The sequence below is a fragment of the Lissotriton helveticus genome, chromosome 1_2 (assembly GCF_964261635.1).
Source record: "Lissotriton helveticus chromosome 1_2, aLisHel1.1, whole genome shotgun sequence".
Classification (NCBI taxonomy): domain Eukaryota; kingdom Metazoa; phylum Chordata; class Amphibia; order Caudata; family Salamandridae; genus Lissotriton; species Lissotriton helveticus.
In genome coordinates, this window is record NC_136058.1 from 6,825,819 (window position 1) to 6,840,602 (window position 14,784).

Consider the following 14,784-nt stretch of genomic DNA (forward strand, 5'->3'; position numbering starts at 1 on the left):
AGACACGTCCCCCAATCCTCAGTTCAAGCAGAACACACAGACAGCTTGCACTGGGTCTAGGAGCGCGGTGCCGGAGTAAAGAAAACATGCATTCCCGCAGGGCTGAGTCGACATGTAACAAAGGCTGCTTTTAACACCGTCCCACGAGAGAAGCAGGGAAGGCAGTAAGCACGTTACATAGATGGCCCCTGCGCCTGCCCAGCAAACAAAAGTGAAAGCTTATTACAAATAAAAAAAGCACAAACACAAAAGTTAGTTAAAGCACATTAGGAACACTGAAGAAAAAAAAACAGATGGCCCCTACGTGCGCCTCGTGAACAAAAGTGAAAGCTCATTTAAAACAAGTGATGAGCTAATTAGAAACAGATGACCCCCTAAAGATAAGAAATTGCTTTACGACAGCCATGAAGCAGACGATCCAGTCAGGACGGGCCGGACAAAAAGGGGAAAGGGCGGCAACCAAAACGGCTCAGTTCCTATCGGAGGCCAGCGTTTTACATAACTGATGACGCCAGCCAATGAAATTGAGGGGCGGGGATTCAAGTCCCCTTCTGAAAACTCCTCTTCTACAATGTATCTTGCCAGAGTGATCAGCACATGCGCGCTGCAACACTAGGCGAGAACTAAAAACAAAAAAGATTGCTGGAGCTGCAGCCGATGTTCTGGGGGGTTTTCACAGCTCTTAATGGACATCGGCTGCTTGCACTGCTCCAACAATTATCTTGCCTGAACTACAGCTTTGAGGGGTGCTGGAGTGACTCTGCAGGCACGGCGCTCCCAGTTCCCCCGTCTCTGGAGCAGTTTCAGGGCAGCAGTTTCCCTTTCTTTTGGCCGCCCCAGTGCAACTCTGACTCGTATTTTACAGAGGAGCACAAAAGCAGGAGGAGCATTTGTTTTGTAAGTATTTTCCCATTTTTATATATAAATACAGACAAAAACCAAAACGTTTTCCATCTGTATTTAGATGTAAAAATCCATTTAACCCGTTCTGTGCTTATGACGGAACCACACCATCGTGTGCCACGGGCAGCGTGTGCTAATGACGGCGTGGTTCCATCATGCGGCTGCCTCTGCCCCACGCAGCATTAATTCCCCCCCTGTGCGGGTAAATTAATGAGCGGGCGGGGCCGTGATGGAACCAAGCCGTCATGAGCACACACCGCCCGTGACTCATGATGGTGTTGTTCGGTCATGAGCACTGCAGCGCCGTGCTCACCCCTTAGCACCCCGCGCAGTGGCGAAAGGGTTCAATGGAAAACCGGAGCCTTAATAATAATATACTTAATTTCTCACCAATCTGGCACAATAAATATATTATATTAAGATTATGACTATTTTTTCTAAAAGTTGAGCTGAAAGATATTTTTTAGATACATCAACGTTTTGATAATGAGTGGCTCCCTTTAGCTCAATTACAAGATAAGTATATTTTACCAAAACCATGTTCAAAATAACATAAGAGATTAAAAAGATGTATTTACACATTTTTACATTGTGCACCAATGCAAATGTTTGTTAGGGCTTTGCAAAGCGTTAATGTATATGAGTTCAACATACTCCCTACAGCTTCTGTACTATACTCGTTAAATGGTGTTACAAGTGCAAAAGAGAGGTGGAATGGGCAAAGGAACTTAAACAATCTCCCTTAATATGGAATAAAAAACAGCGAAATATTTTGTCTATATGGAGTGCCACCAGCATTACCCAAACTCTGTATTTATAATCAAGTCATTTTTAGTCTTGTTTCCACATATAAATGTAATGCTCTAATGTCCACGTCTTGTTAGTCATGTTAATATATTTTTTTTCCTAGTGCTTTTAGACATGATCTTCGAGTGTAGTCTTGTTCAGACTTTTTGCAAACCGGTTTGGGAAAAGATTAACATTACATTTCATACTAACGTGTCCCTATCCATGCAAAATATTTTCCTAAGGAGCAGAGCTGTTACATTTTCACTGTTCTCAATGAAAGATTGATTAGTGGATATAAATACTGCAATTGCATTAGAAAAAATATCACTGAGAAAAGATAGTTCAAACTTCCTATTAGGAGTGGGTGAATGGCATGTGTCATGCGCATAAAATTAATACTATTATTTGTTCTTTACCTTAATTGCTCATGAAACATAATATAACTTTATCTTTGACAACATATTTACCAAAAACGTCTATGTCTTATAATTTATGTATTCATATGAATAATGAGGTTGCTGTTATTTTATGTTGGCTTTATTCAATTTAAGAAAGATCTTGATCTATTGTCTCACTGCACTGCTATTGTGTTGTAAATATTGTTTTAATTACGCTTGAATCATGTAATGAGATCTTTTTTATGTCCTTCTCCTTTTCCTACTTCAATTCTTTGTTCTTTATACTACGTTCCTTTCTGGATTTTGATATAGTTGAGGCAATCCCTTGATTCACATATTATAGTGGAGTATTTTATTGTATTTTATTATTATTTCTCCAGTCATATGTTATGAAATTTTGGTCTTGTATTGGATTGTCAATCAAAGTTAAATATGGTTACTATATTGCTTATTTTCAAAATAAAAAAATATTATAAAATAAAATAAAAACAGTGGGAAGCTGCAGTATAACAGATGAATCAACGGACAGACTACTGCTGCTGTTGGAAGTACAAGTTTTACTCAGAATATCAGACTTTATTTTCAGGTGACTGAGGAAGATAGTGGGAAAATCTGCTCTAGTTTTACTTATTGGAGCACCTTCAGAGAATGAGAAAAAAAGTCTCTTAAACATGGTTTATCAAATACCAGCAGAGCATCAGCATTTTTCACATGGTAAAATCATATGAGCAGTCGTCATAATTACAAAAACGAGTATAACACCATCAACAAATGATTTATTTTGTTACTAAAGGCTAGCATCACCCTTTGTATGTGCTGCTTATAATTACCTTGCCTTCAAAACCTGGCATTTGCTACAATGCATTTCAATGAGATTCATGACCAGGAGTCCTATAACGGCTGCCAGAAGTTCATGCTCTGACCAGCCAATCAGAATTGACTAGTTCCTCTTAAAGTGGCCAACACAGGATATCTGGACATCAAAAAAACAGATATACCTTTTTCTAACCCCTTCTTAAACACCTCAAGCGCCTGTTTAACCCCTTCCATGCTGATGACTAGCTCAGCTCGTCATCAGGTACACCTCTCGTACGCTGATGACGAGCTGAGCTCGTCATGAACTGCGGCTTTTTAAAAAAGTCAGCGCACAGCGGGGAAAACCCGCAGCGCGCATGGTGTTAAACACAAATTTCTTGAAAATGGCTGCACGGACTTACACCAAATCATTAAGCGCATGCTTTCTGAGTAAAGCTCTACCTTTTTCCCAAATTTGGTGCAATTCCGTTAGGCTCTTTTATCTGTATCTGCAACAGACATTTCCTATGGAGATTTACACGAGAAATAAACATTTTCGCAATACCCCCTTTCCATATCTGCCGACTCTCCAGATTCAGGCGGGAGACTACCGATTTCAAGGGTAGTCTCCCACCTACCAATTGCTGAATTCAAAAGCCTGATTACTCGGTGGGCTTCAGCCGACCAGGATTGGTCTAGTGAAACATGTAGTATTCCCTGCCAGTAACCTGCTCCTGCAGGACAGTGCACAGCATTTTTGTTACGCGCTCTCCACCTGCCATAGTGCTTTCTTCATTCTCCTGACAGGTAAGGGAAAAAATCATGTATCTGCATTTATAATATCCGGTCCTGCGGCAGCCCACTCTCAAGTCCCATACATGACAACAGACCAGATTCAGGTCTCTATATAAGCCAATGGAAGAAATACATTCTCTTGACTATTTTACTAAAATGTCCCACTTTCCTCTTCTAAAAGGTTGGCATATAAGCCTTGCCCGCCCCTTTTCTTAGCTTCTGCTTGATCATCACCCCAAACCTTCCCAGGGAAATGCTAAGGTGGATGAACATTTTTGCAAACTTTTGTGCAGATCCCTCCAAACAGCACCACCGTTATTAGCAAAACAAAAACGGTCTTCCTATAGAAACTCTGACCTAACTTATAAATAGTAACCCTGGGCGGTGAACTCCTCTCCGCTCGCGGAGTTTTCCACACTCCGCATTACGCCGAGTTCTGAAAAACTCCGCCCCGCAGAGCTGAGTTTTTTACCTCGCTCGTGTTCGTCAATGTCAAGTTGGCAACCGCGAGCGAGGAAAATCAACCTCCTGTCAAGATTTTTCCTCGTTTACGATCGCCAACATCAAGTTGGCGAGTGTGGAAAATCAACAACCTCCTGGCGCGATTTCTCAGTGTGGGAGGTGGGTTGGTGGGGGGTGTCAGGTTTCTCATTGCAAGTGGTCGCGTATGCTCGCGGCCGCTCGCGTTGAGAAACAACCCGTTCGCATTGAAAAGCTGCCGCTCCAGTAAAAATCAACTTGAGTGGCAGAAAAGGAAAGCAGGGACCGCTTGCGCTGTGCATGGTGCCGTTCGCGATTATTGCACAGTGCGGACATGCATCGGGCACTGTGTCATCACCGCAAACTGCAGTTTTCTATTGTACTCCGCTGCTTGCGGAGCTTCGCGTAGTTCGGCTGGTTTTTTTTTTGCACTTCGCGGAGTTCTGCGTAGTGCAACTCCGCCCAGGGTTAATAAATATGCTCTCCACCTGAAACGTGAGAACTCCTCATCGTGCCTACTCTTTTTTGTATAGTTTATGTGACACTATAAACCTGAAAGGGCATTGTTAGACTTACACTGGGTGCTTCCTTGTGTCTGGACAAAGGTATGCTTCACCGATAAGCTCTGACAAGAGAGAAATACATGAGGTTTTTGTCATTTTTCATCTCTTTGTCGATAGCACAAGGTAATCCTTTACATACAAGTCTTTGCTGTAAAAATGGCAAAAGGTCTAGTCACTATTCTAGCTCAGCGTGGATGGCACTGTGCTAATCCAGTGTTTAAAACATCTGATAGAAAAAATATTTGTGTAGAGCAGATTTAGAATGATGGTGGTGTTGTACAGTGCTCAATTTAAAGGTGTTGCTCGTCAACTAAACCTTTGTAACTACTTGCCCAGCTAAGTTCCTACCGGTGATATAACATTGGCATGTGATGTAAAATCTCAAATGCAAAGATGAAAAACCACATTGACAAATCAGCAAAGTGTGATGTTGAGGAGACTCTCAACGGTCTATTTCGGCCCTTGTATGCACACGTCAACCAGTACCTGTGGGTGTTTTGCCTTCAGTGAATCTCTTATTGGAATAATTTTAACAAATGTGGTGTGGCAAATATCTCCAGAATGACAACAGAGTTTAAGCTATAGAGAGTTAACATGTGATCTAAACAGAAAGAGCGAGTCTATGAATGATAAACCCTTCTGATGGAACAAGTAACATGGACACTCAACGTAATTTTGTAGGAATAGACAAAATGTCACAATACTATAGTAAAGGAGCAGAATCCTTCATAAGATCACACTGAAATTATTTCTGGGTGGTAGAAGCCATCTCAACAGACAGGTGCCATTAGGCTGCCTCGGGCATTTTAACATGTTCGGGCCTACTCTTGCACACAAATTGATTTACTATATAAGGGAAGATGCCTTACATCATAAAGGTTTTATAGAATATAATTTCCAAACATTTCGGCCCAGTAATCGAATTCGCATCACCTGCATACTGCACCTATCAGAGAAGCACAGATCCCATCTAAAAGACAAATCCTGCAAAGAAAACATACAGTTTCACGTAGACCCTTTCCTCAGTTGGTTTGACTGGGTTTAAAAGCATCTGATTGAGCATTAGAATTGGAAACACAAAAATGACACTACGCATTTAAATCTTAGGTCGATTAGCTGTAAATATTAGGACAAATATCTCCATACCTGAGATTCCAAGGTGCAGCTTTAACGTTTCTCCCCCCTTCCTGTCTTCGTGCAAAGATTCTAAATCTCCTGAAATGGCAATAGATGTGGCTGTGGAAGGCGGGCTGCAAAGAACGGACATTCAGACAGTAAAACAGAGCATTTCTATCTGCATACATTTTAGCTGAAAAGAACATACTTGTGAAAATACTTTGGCTGAAGCACCTCAAATCGAGCGCAATAAGGACACCCCTTCCCTAATCGCTAATCCATGAGAAAGAATGGTAACCCGACTACAGCTATTACTGTACGTATAAAGAAGGACTTCTGTTCTGAAATAACCTTTGCATTATCTGGCATTTCTGTGCTAGTAATCAGATATTTTTGTTTGCATGAAAGGTGTGGCAAAGCCAATATTTGAAGTTGGACAACTTCTACTTCAAATTTGAAATGAGGAAAAGCATTAGAATTGCAGCAGGCTTTTATTAAATACAATAAAGAAGCAACACTATTATGTTTAACATACTCTCATTTTTCACAAGAAACAAGTAGGAGAAACACCGAATACTTTATAAAAAAGCAGCGAGCAGTGTCAAAGAATCTAGCTTTGGCAAGCTCGTGTGTTCGCATTTTTTTTGTTGCAAACATACAGTTCAAAATAAATATTAGAAAATAATTAAGAATGCTGACGCCAGAACTTGGCAGTGGATTGCTATAAAACAATTTAACCCCTGTTTACATTTTAACAGAAGGGTAGAGCTGCTTTCTAGCTAGCAGGTGCACTTAAAACAGGTACAGATACGGTTTTTAGTTTTAAGGTGCATCTTGAGGAAAAGAGGTCTTGTTAGCGCAAATAAAACGCACTGCTGTAATCTAAAGCTATAGATTGAACACACAAAGATGACTGACTAAAAAAATAAACAGGATAAACAATTAAAAGAAATCATCGGTAAGCAAAGTGCTTGCCCACCAGCCATGAGACTGCAGTGCACTTCCTTTTAGGGTGATGTGCTATGGTGATAATGCAACATGCCATTACTCGCAGGGCACGAAAGCCAATGGCTGAGGTGGGCTGAACAACTGCCCCCTGCTGTATGCTGTAGTGGGTGGAAGCAAAATGTGAATGTCAGCACAACAGACCAATGGTTTAAGAGCTCCAATCTATATATTTTATTTTAAAGTGATTTTCTAATTAGACAGACAAAAACGCTAAAGCGCACTGTACGTCAGACAAAAAGATGTATTTTCTCATTGAGCTAGGTGCATTCATGAACACATCCTCTGCTTAACTCACAGCAACATAGTTATTTTGCCATGTCTCCTTTGTATAATATGTCACAACACATCTGCGATCACAAAACTACGTATACAGCATGCCAAACGTTACTGCGCAAGAGTGCGAGGGGCTTGAGAGATAAGCTGCCTGATGTGCCTGCGTGGCTAGTTCTTCACATGGTCTACTGCAATGGAATGGTGCCAGTTGAACAGACTGGCTTGGCTCTTCAGCAGCGTCTTACACTCATGGGCGGGAGAGATTGGTCAGCGCAGGGTCATGTGTGTAACAGCCAATATAGCTTGGGCACACCATATCAGCGCTGCCATCTGTCAGAGTTATTGTCAGTTTCGACACATGCTGCTTTGATGGTGCGGATCCTATGGCCTACTACAGGGTTCAATGTTTGCCAGAGAGAGACAGCTGCATTGGTGATGTTGTTTCACACCATGTGAGCTGTGTGGCTAACTTGTACAATTATGGTGATTTACCAACAGGTAAGTATGAGGATCAAAGTCAAGGCTGCGATTGAATAAATCCGGTCAAATCTGGGTTACTAACCTGATGATATGCTTGTGCGATCAATCCAATCTGGATTGCTGGCATGGCAGTGTGCTCTACATGGTGAGGGTTAAGTGGATTACGGACATGTAAACTCGAACTCTCAGACTGGAGGTTACAAGGATTACAGGCATGCTGATATCCGTTTTACATTCTTGGCATCAAAGTAGTATCTGCAACCAGAGAGACCACTCAAAAGTCTGAGTTGGGACTAAACCTGTACTTTCAGGAGTCTGAAGGGAACTAGTAACCTGCGCATGTTCTAGCATCCTAGTACTTCACACTGGCACCCATTGAAGCCACTGCGCAGTAAGTGGAAGAGTGACAAGTGGAGTGAGGAGAAATGGACGGGAGAGAGGAGGAGGAGGGAGTGAGAAAGAAGGGGGCATTTTAAAGGAATCAATAGTAAACGAGGTGGCGCGGCGGTAAGACAGAAGGGGCATGATCGTGAAGAGGGGCGAGAGAGTGTAGGGGCGATAAAGTGGAGGGTCATAAAGGTGGACGGGACAAGATGAAAAATCAGAGAGGATGAGGGAGAATAGACACTGAAAAGGAGGAAACAGTGGAAGGGAACTAAAGAACAGAGCAGATGAGAAAGAGTAGGAGTGTGAGAAGAAAGCAAGCAAGAGGAGACCCAGAGAAAGGCAAGAGACAGAAGCGGCAAGAGAAAGAAATAATAAGACAAATGAGGGGGCACTAAAGTGGGTGAGACAGCAGAAGAGGCAAGTGCAGTGATACTAAATAGAGGGAGGAGAAAGCAAAGAGCCTAGAGAGCAACAGTGTAGGGGGTGAGGGAGTGTACGAGGTGACAGAGCAGAGTAGTGAGATGGTGAATGAGTAAGAGTGAAAGGGGCGAACAACAACAGTAGGAGAGAGAGGACGCAGTGAAATCAAACAAAAGGTTGCAGAGTCAGTCGTGGAAATTCAATGGATCAACCTACAAACAAATGCGGAAAAATCAAGTGCACTGTTATGAAAATAATTCTGATTTTATTCTTCTATTAGTTTTAATTTCCACTCAAATGAAGCTGGGAACTCTGAGAAAGACTTCTGAAGCCTGTATTAAACATATGGAGGAAGAGGTGTGGCGCCGCGGCCAGGGCGACTGACGCTGGAATCTGGGGACCACGGTTCGATCCCCAGCTCCGGCGGCAGGTTAGCCCAGCACCATGTGACTCTGGGCAATAGCTCGCTTAATCTTCCCGACGGCCCCCCAGCGCCTAGAGACCCTTACGGGTGATTGTGCGCTTTACAAATGTGGACTTTACTTTACTTTACTATAATAAAACAAACCATATAAGAAGGAGAAAGCCGAAGTGTCTCTTGATACCAGATGCTCAGCCACTACAGTTAATACTCTAGATTTTATTTGGCAAAGGCTTTCTTACCTGGTCAATAAAGTATTCACAATTCTCCAAATGAAGTAAGAGTAATTTGAAGTGCGACAGAAGCAGGGATCTGCTGAAAAACGACTAACTTTGGTTCCCACACATCCGTAAGAGGCATAGGAACCGCCTGGTTTCTGACAGAGGACCATTAAATTTATCGGGTGTTGAGCAAGGCCACCAGTTTAATGAACAAGACTTTGTGGCTGCAGATTTCCCACCTCTTGAATATTTTCCAGGCATCATAGTGGATATGGAAGATTTTTCACCAGTACCTCGACGCGCCGTTAGGTGGCGCCGTGTGGCTATGCACCAACACCGTTCTGCTCCAGAAATGACATGCAGAGCATGTAAAGGCGCCACCCCTGTGTGCTGGTGCAAGTTAACTTCGAGGCTGTCTACGCCCCCAGAAATTCAAGCTCAGGTGTTCTGAATATCTTACTCTCTCTGTGCCCTATCTCGAGTCACTAGGATGACTTGGGCCCGACCTGCCCTGAACTTCTTGAGAACTCAGGCAGGAGTGAAGCAATACACGAGTTTTAAGTTCCATTCAAGGCAGAATGTGTAGTAGCGTGAGAGACACCTTGGAAACTCCAACACGCAGAAGTTCTGACATTGTGCATTCTCAGCAATGGCAAACACATCGAGCCATGTTTCTCCCCATTCGCGGAAGAGGTCTTGTGCCACCTCTGGGTGTAACTGCCATTTGTTATCGGCTAGGCGATGATAGCTGAGCTCATTCGCTCTGGCATTCAAGGATCCTGCCAAGTAGTTTACCACCAGGAAATTTCTTTGGCAGTCCGGCCATTTCCAGAGGCACAAGACCGGTTGGTACAAGGTCCGTGACCCCATCCTGCCCTGATTTTTGTAGTACCACATGGCAGTGGTGTTGTCCATGAGCACCTGCACCAACTTTCCTTTGACGGACGGAAGGAAGAAAGATGTTCAATGCCAAGCGGATGACCCTCAGTCCCAGATGGTTTAAATGGAGCTAGAAATCTGCCGGAGAACAGAAGCCTCTGATCTGCGCCTCTTACAGATGGTTGCTCCAACCCAGAAGCAATGCATCATTCACCGACGTGAGCTCTAGTGGTGAAGAGAGTGGGGTCTACCGCTGACACAATCCCAGACCAGCAACCACTACTGCAGATCTTATGCAGCCTTCTCTCGAATCTGAACCTGGTCAGGGAGGTCCCATTGATGTTGGGCCACTGGAACTTCAAATTCCTCTGCAGAGTCTGCATATGCCAAATGGTGTGGTCGACTAACAAGATGCAGGCGGCCATTAGTCCTAGCAGCCTGAGAGCCAACCTCACTAAAATCCAAGACCGAACCTGAAAAATCGGGATCATAGCCTGATTGGCCGAGACTTACTTTCCTGGGGGAAAGGTACAAATCCAAACAGTGTCCACAATGGCTCAGATGAAGAGGAGCGTCTGAAAAGGAGTCAGGCGTGACTTCAGCACATTGATAGAGTTTACCAAAGATGACAAGAGAATCATCGTAATCTGGAGATGGTGGACTACTGCCTGAGGGCGACCCCGCCTTTAAAAGCCAGTCACTGAGATCGGGAAAGACTGCCTATAATCCCCTCCAAAGTGTTGCTGCCACAATTGCCGTCACTTTTGTGAACACCCGAAGGGTACTGGTGAGAACAAAGTAGAGCACAGCAAATTGAAAGTGCTCCTGTGCCACCATGAACTACAAGCAGCTCCGATGGGCTCGACCCAAAGCACCACAGGTTCAGCTGATAAGGATCTGTCACAGACATCTGTCTGCAACAGTTCCTATAGGGCTTGAAACCAGTCATTTTAGGTGATGACTTCCCTTGCAAACAGAACATTTGAAAAATATTGATAAAAGTCTCAGAGAGCAAGGAGCTACAGAACAGAGTCAGGTGGTGCGGAAAGAATGGAACGGACGTCAGTATACAGGGGTGGCACAGATATTGGCTCTGCTTGTCATTTCGGGAGTGGAACTGTAACCTATCGGCGCACTGAGATACTGCTGAAAAATCTTACACATCCAGTCGGAATTTTGGGAAATGTTCAAAATGAGAGGAATCTGCAACTAGAAGTCTCTATTTGAAAGCTGCATTATTTAGGGTGGACATTCAGATGCAGTTTGCCCTAATTTAGGTCTCGCGTAGGCAGCGTTGCGCTGTCTCTTCAAAACTTGCTGTATTCAGGATATGTGGATAAAGCTCCACTTACTTCCCACCATCTTTTTAAATAGCTCCTGTCCTTGTCCTTTGTAAATGGTGGCTTTTCATTGGTCATTAGGCTTTGTAGTCCATCTTTAGTGTAGGCTTGTCTCTTCTTGTAACCTCCCATGAGGATACCCCCTGTTACATGTGTTGTTACGCCCAAGGTTTCAAATACAGCATCTAGGCAATACTTTCTTAAAGGCCTTTAGACAGGACACTCACTTAGTCTTAAAATAGATTAGCAGAGATTACTTTACTCGCTAGCACATCTCACATTAATATTAGATCTTCTATAAATTACCCTTCATCAGCTCCACATAGAGTACAACCTAATCTGGAATTAATATAATAAATATTTTGTCACATTTAGGGGAGAGGAGTTGGCCTAACGGCTAGGGCGCTCGACCTCGGACCTGGGTTCGAGTCTCGGTAACGACGCCAAAACCTCCTGTGATTCTGGGCAAATCACTTAATCTCCCCGTGCCTAAAATGAAAGTGTGTCCTCATGTAACGTAACTGAAAAAATATGTAAAGCGCTCTGATACCTGATTCGGTTCGGGTCTAGTTCGCGCTATATAAAACTCTGCAAAAAAAAAAAAGCAACTAATTGTAAACATGAACATTGCTATTTGAATGTATTCCTCGGTACTGTCTTGCATGCAATGAATTATTGGTAGGGTAGATTTACCATATCTTCAAAGTTTATGATGCTCACTAGGGACCTCTAGGCACAGCTTGTGCTACTGCACCTAGACAAGCAGTGCCGGTGCCTTGCTCACTAGGGACATCTAGGCGCAGCTTGTACTACTGCACCTAGACAAGCAGTGCTGGCGCCTTGCTCACTAGGGACATCTATGCGCAGCTTGTGCTAATGCAGCTAGACAAGCAGTGCTAGTGCCTTGCTCACTAGGGACATCTTGGCGCAGCTTGCTGTACTGCACCTACCACATCTCATTTACATTAGACGGTCTATAAATTTCCCTTCATCAGCTCCACATAGAGTACAACCTAATCTAGATTTAATATATTCATTTTTTTGTCACATTTTAAAGCGACTAATTGTATTTTGTACTTGTAGTCTTTGCTTATGAAAAGCAAGGCTAGCAGTAACTGCGCCTCTTTTACTGCCAGCCTTGCTGTTCATAAGCAAGGACTATAAGCACAAAGTGCGTGTTTAGGCACTGCTTGCAGGGTTTCAAAACACATAATGAAAGACATTGTCATTTACAATGGCAATAGCTCAAATTCTCGAAATGCGAGACCTATTGCATTGCAAATGTCTGTTTTTTTCCTGGTTGCAACCATCCATGAAGGGAGCAAACCTCGTCCACACGAAATCAAAAACAGCGACTCTCACTGCTAAACTAATAGCGCGAGTGGGCTATTATTATCTTCTTTTGCAGATTTTTTCCCCTTAAATTTGTAATGTGAGGAAAAACAGCCCAAATTACAACCGATGCCCAGGCTGCTGGCACAAGACGCCTCTTAGTTCCCATTACGATCATTTACCAAATAAAGAGACGGGCGCTGGTAGCGGGAGCGCAAGAACAGAGTTTTATTTCTCATGAGGAGAGCCTGTCATTTCGGACACGCGCACAATGTCTTCAAGAGGTGCTCTAACAAGTTTCTCTGAGGTTCCGTCTTTTATACACAGGTTTATGATGTACAAACATTCCTTATTGTAATAAAGAAACTTTGAAGTACGAAAAGGCATGTTTGGAATCCCAGCTTCAGGCCTATTCCCACACATGTCGCTCGGATGTCGTTTCCCCTCCCAAATGTAACATGTGATTGTAATCTTGCAGCCGGACATTCCAACAGGACACGAGGGCAAGGGGGGGTGGTCAGATCTAAGGTTGGGCAGGCGATAAGATCGGGCACTTCAGTTGGTGTGTCACGTTTTGCTATGCGGGGCCATGAGGCTTTGTTTTATGACTTGGGACCGGGTTGAGAGGCCAGGTGTAGCCGGGGGGGGGGGGTCATCAGAAGAGGGGAAGGGTGTTCCTGGGAGGAATGCAGGGGGTGTCGGTCAGGCAGGTGTGTCACTTTTAGAGCAGGGTCGCGCAGAGGTAGAGGGGTTTTATGGCCTGTGCATGAGAGAGAGCGGGGGTGTTCAACGGGGGGGGGGGGTGCTGGGGATTTTAACAAACGGGCAGAGAGGCCTTGGTGCCTAAAATGGCTGTCGTGTACGTGCGTGCATGGGCCTATGCTGGCGGGATGATGCGGTCAATGCTTCGCGGTATTCGTTCTGCTTACAGCGAGGGGTATGGTGAACACAAATGAACGCCGCTTATGTACATATACATTGTCATTTTCCACAGTCGCCGCTTTTTAACATAAGTTAGTTAATTTCCGGGTTTATCATAACTGACGGGGTGTACATATAGCCATGTGTGGTCAATGAAATAGCGTTTGTCAATACTGGCGGATTGCAACTGGCGGATTGCATATAACCATGTGCAGTCGATGCGATAGACGAGGTGCAATACATATGAATTTACATTTGTCGTGTTATATATACGAGTCTAGAGATCGGTATACAACTCAGTCGGAGTCAATCAAGGAAATGTTCCGACACATTATGGAACCATGTTCTGACTCTCTCTCCGGCGGTATCAATGTACAGTTAAAAGTGACCGATGAAACATTTTGCAAGCAATACAAAGTGGTTGAGGGAGGAATTCAGTTCAATACAAGCAAGTAGTCAGGGGGGGTAGAAAGTTCAAAAAGGGGAGGGGGGGGTCTTCGCCACAGTGTCTTTTTAGCAGCGAGCCATCACTGGTAGGCTCTAGTAGTTCGTTTTCTTCCGTTGGCGCTGTTGAGCACCGGCGGTGGAGCTATAGGTCCAGCTCGGATCCATCCTTACACGTGGCAGGGTGCGATCTGTCCTCTGCTGTTAGACCACAGTCCTGTTTCCTAACTAATCTTTTTAAGGGTGCCTCATGCTGGGCACCTGCATTTCTTTCCCCTTCCGTGGCAAACCCTATTCTACCTACATGCTGTTCTTCTTCTCTGAGTCAAAATCCATGTGAAAGAGAAAAAAAAGGGGGGTTGTCAGATAATCGAGGGAAGAGAGGGCGGAGTGGGATCAGATCTTTGAGACGAACCAAGGGAGCAAAGGATAACGAGCAGGCAGGCCCATCAATCGGGCTCAAAGGGGCGGGGACTTCTGGCACGCGCGGGTCAGCAAGCAGAGGGCTTCAAGGCAGCCCTCCATCCTTTCATTTTCCGTGTTTGAGAGTGGTGCCTCGTCCCGCGTCTCGTTGCTCTGCGGCTCCACCTTTGGTCGAGGTCACGTGTTTCATGATCTGCAGCTAGGCTGTGCGTCACGTTCGGCCCCTCTCCTCCGGTGATTGTGTATCTTTGAATGGGTACAAAACAAGCTTTAGAGAACTGGCAGGAGAAGACATTTATACATTTCAATTCCGCCCCCACTCTTAAGTAGTTGGGAATACGTTCATCGGTCACGGTCAGAAGTTATCACTATGGAGTATGTGTGCGGGCATTTCTA

The 14,784-nt window shown here is 44.1% G+C and overlaps 1 protein-coding gene across 1 annotated transcript in view; it reads right to left on the reverse strand.

Annotated features, from left to right (window-relative positions):
• EEIG2 (EEIG family member 2) overlaps positions 1 to 14,784 on the reverse strand; it is a 494,462-nt gene that overhangs the window by 194,954 nt on the left and 284,724 nt on the right. The window contains exon 6 of the mRNA XM_078668430.1: positions 5,870 to 5,973. Within this exon, the coding sequence (XP_078524556.1) occupies positions 5,870 to 5,973 (104 nt within the window). The remainder of the gene's footprint in view (positions 1 to 5,869; positions 5,974 to 14,784) is intronic.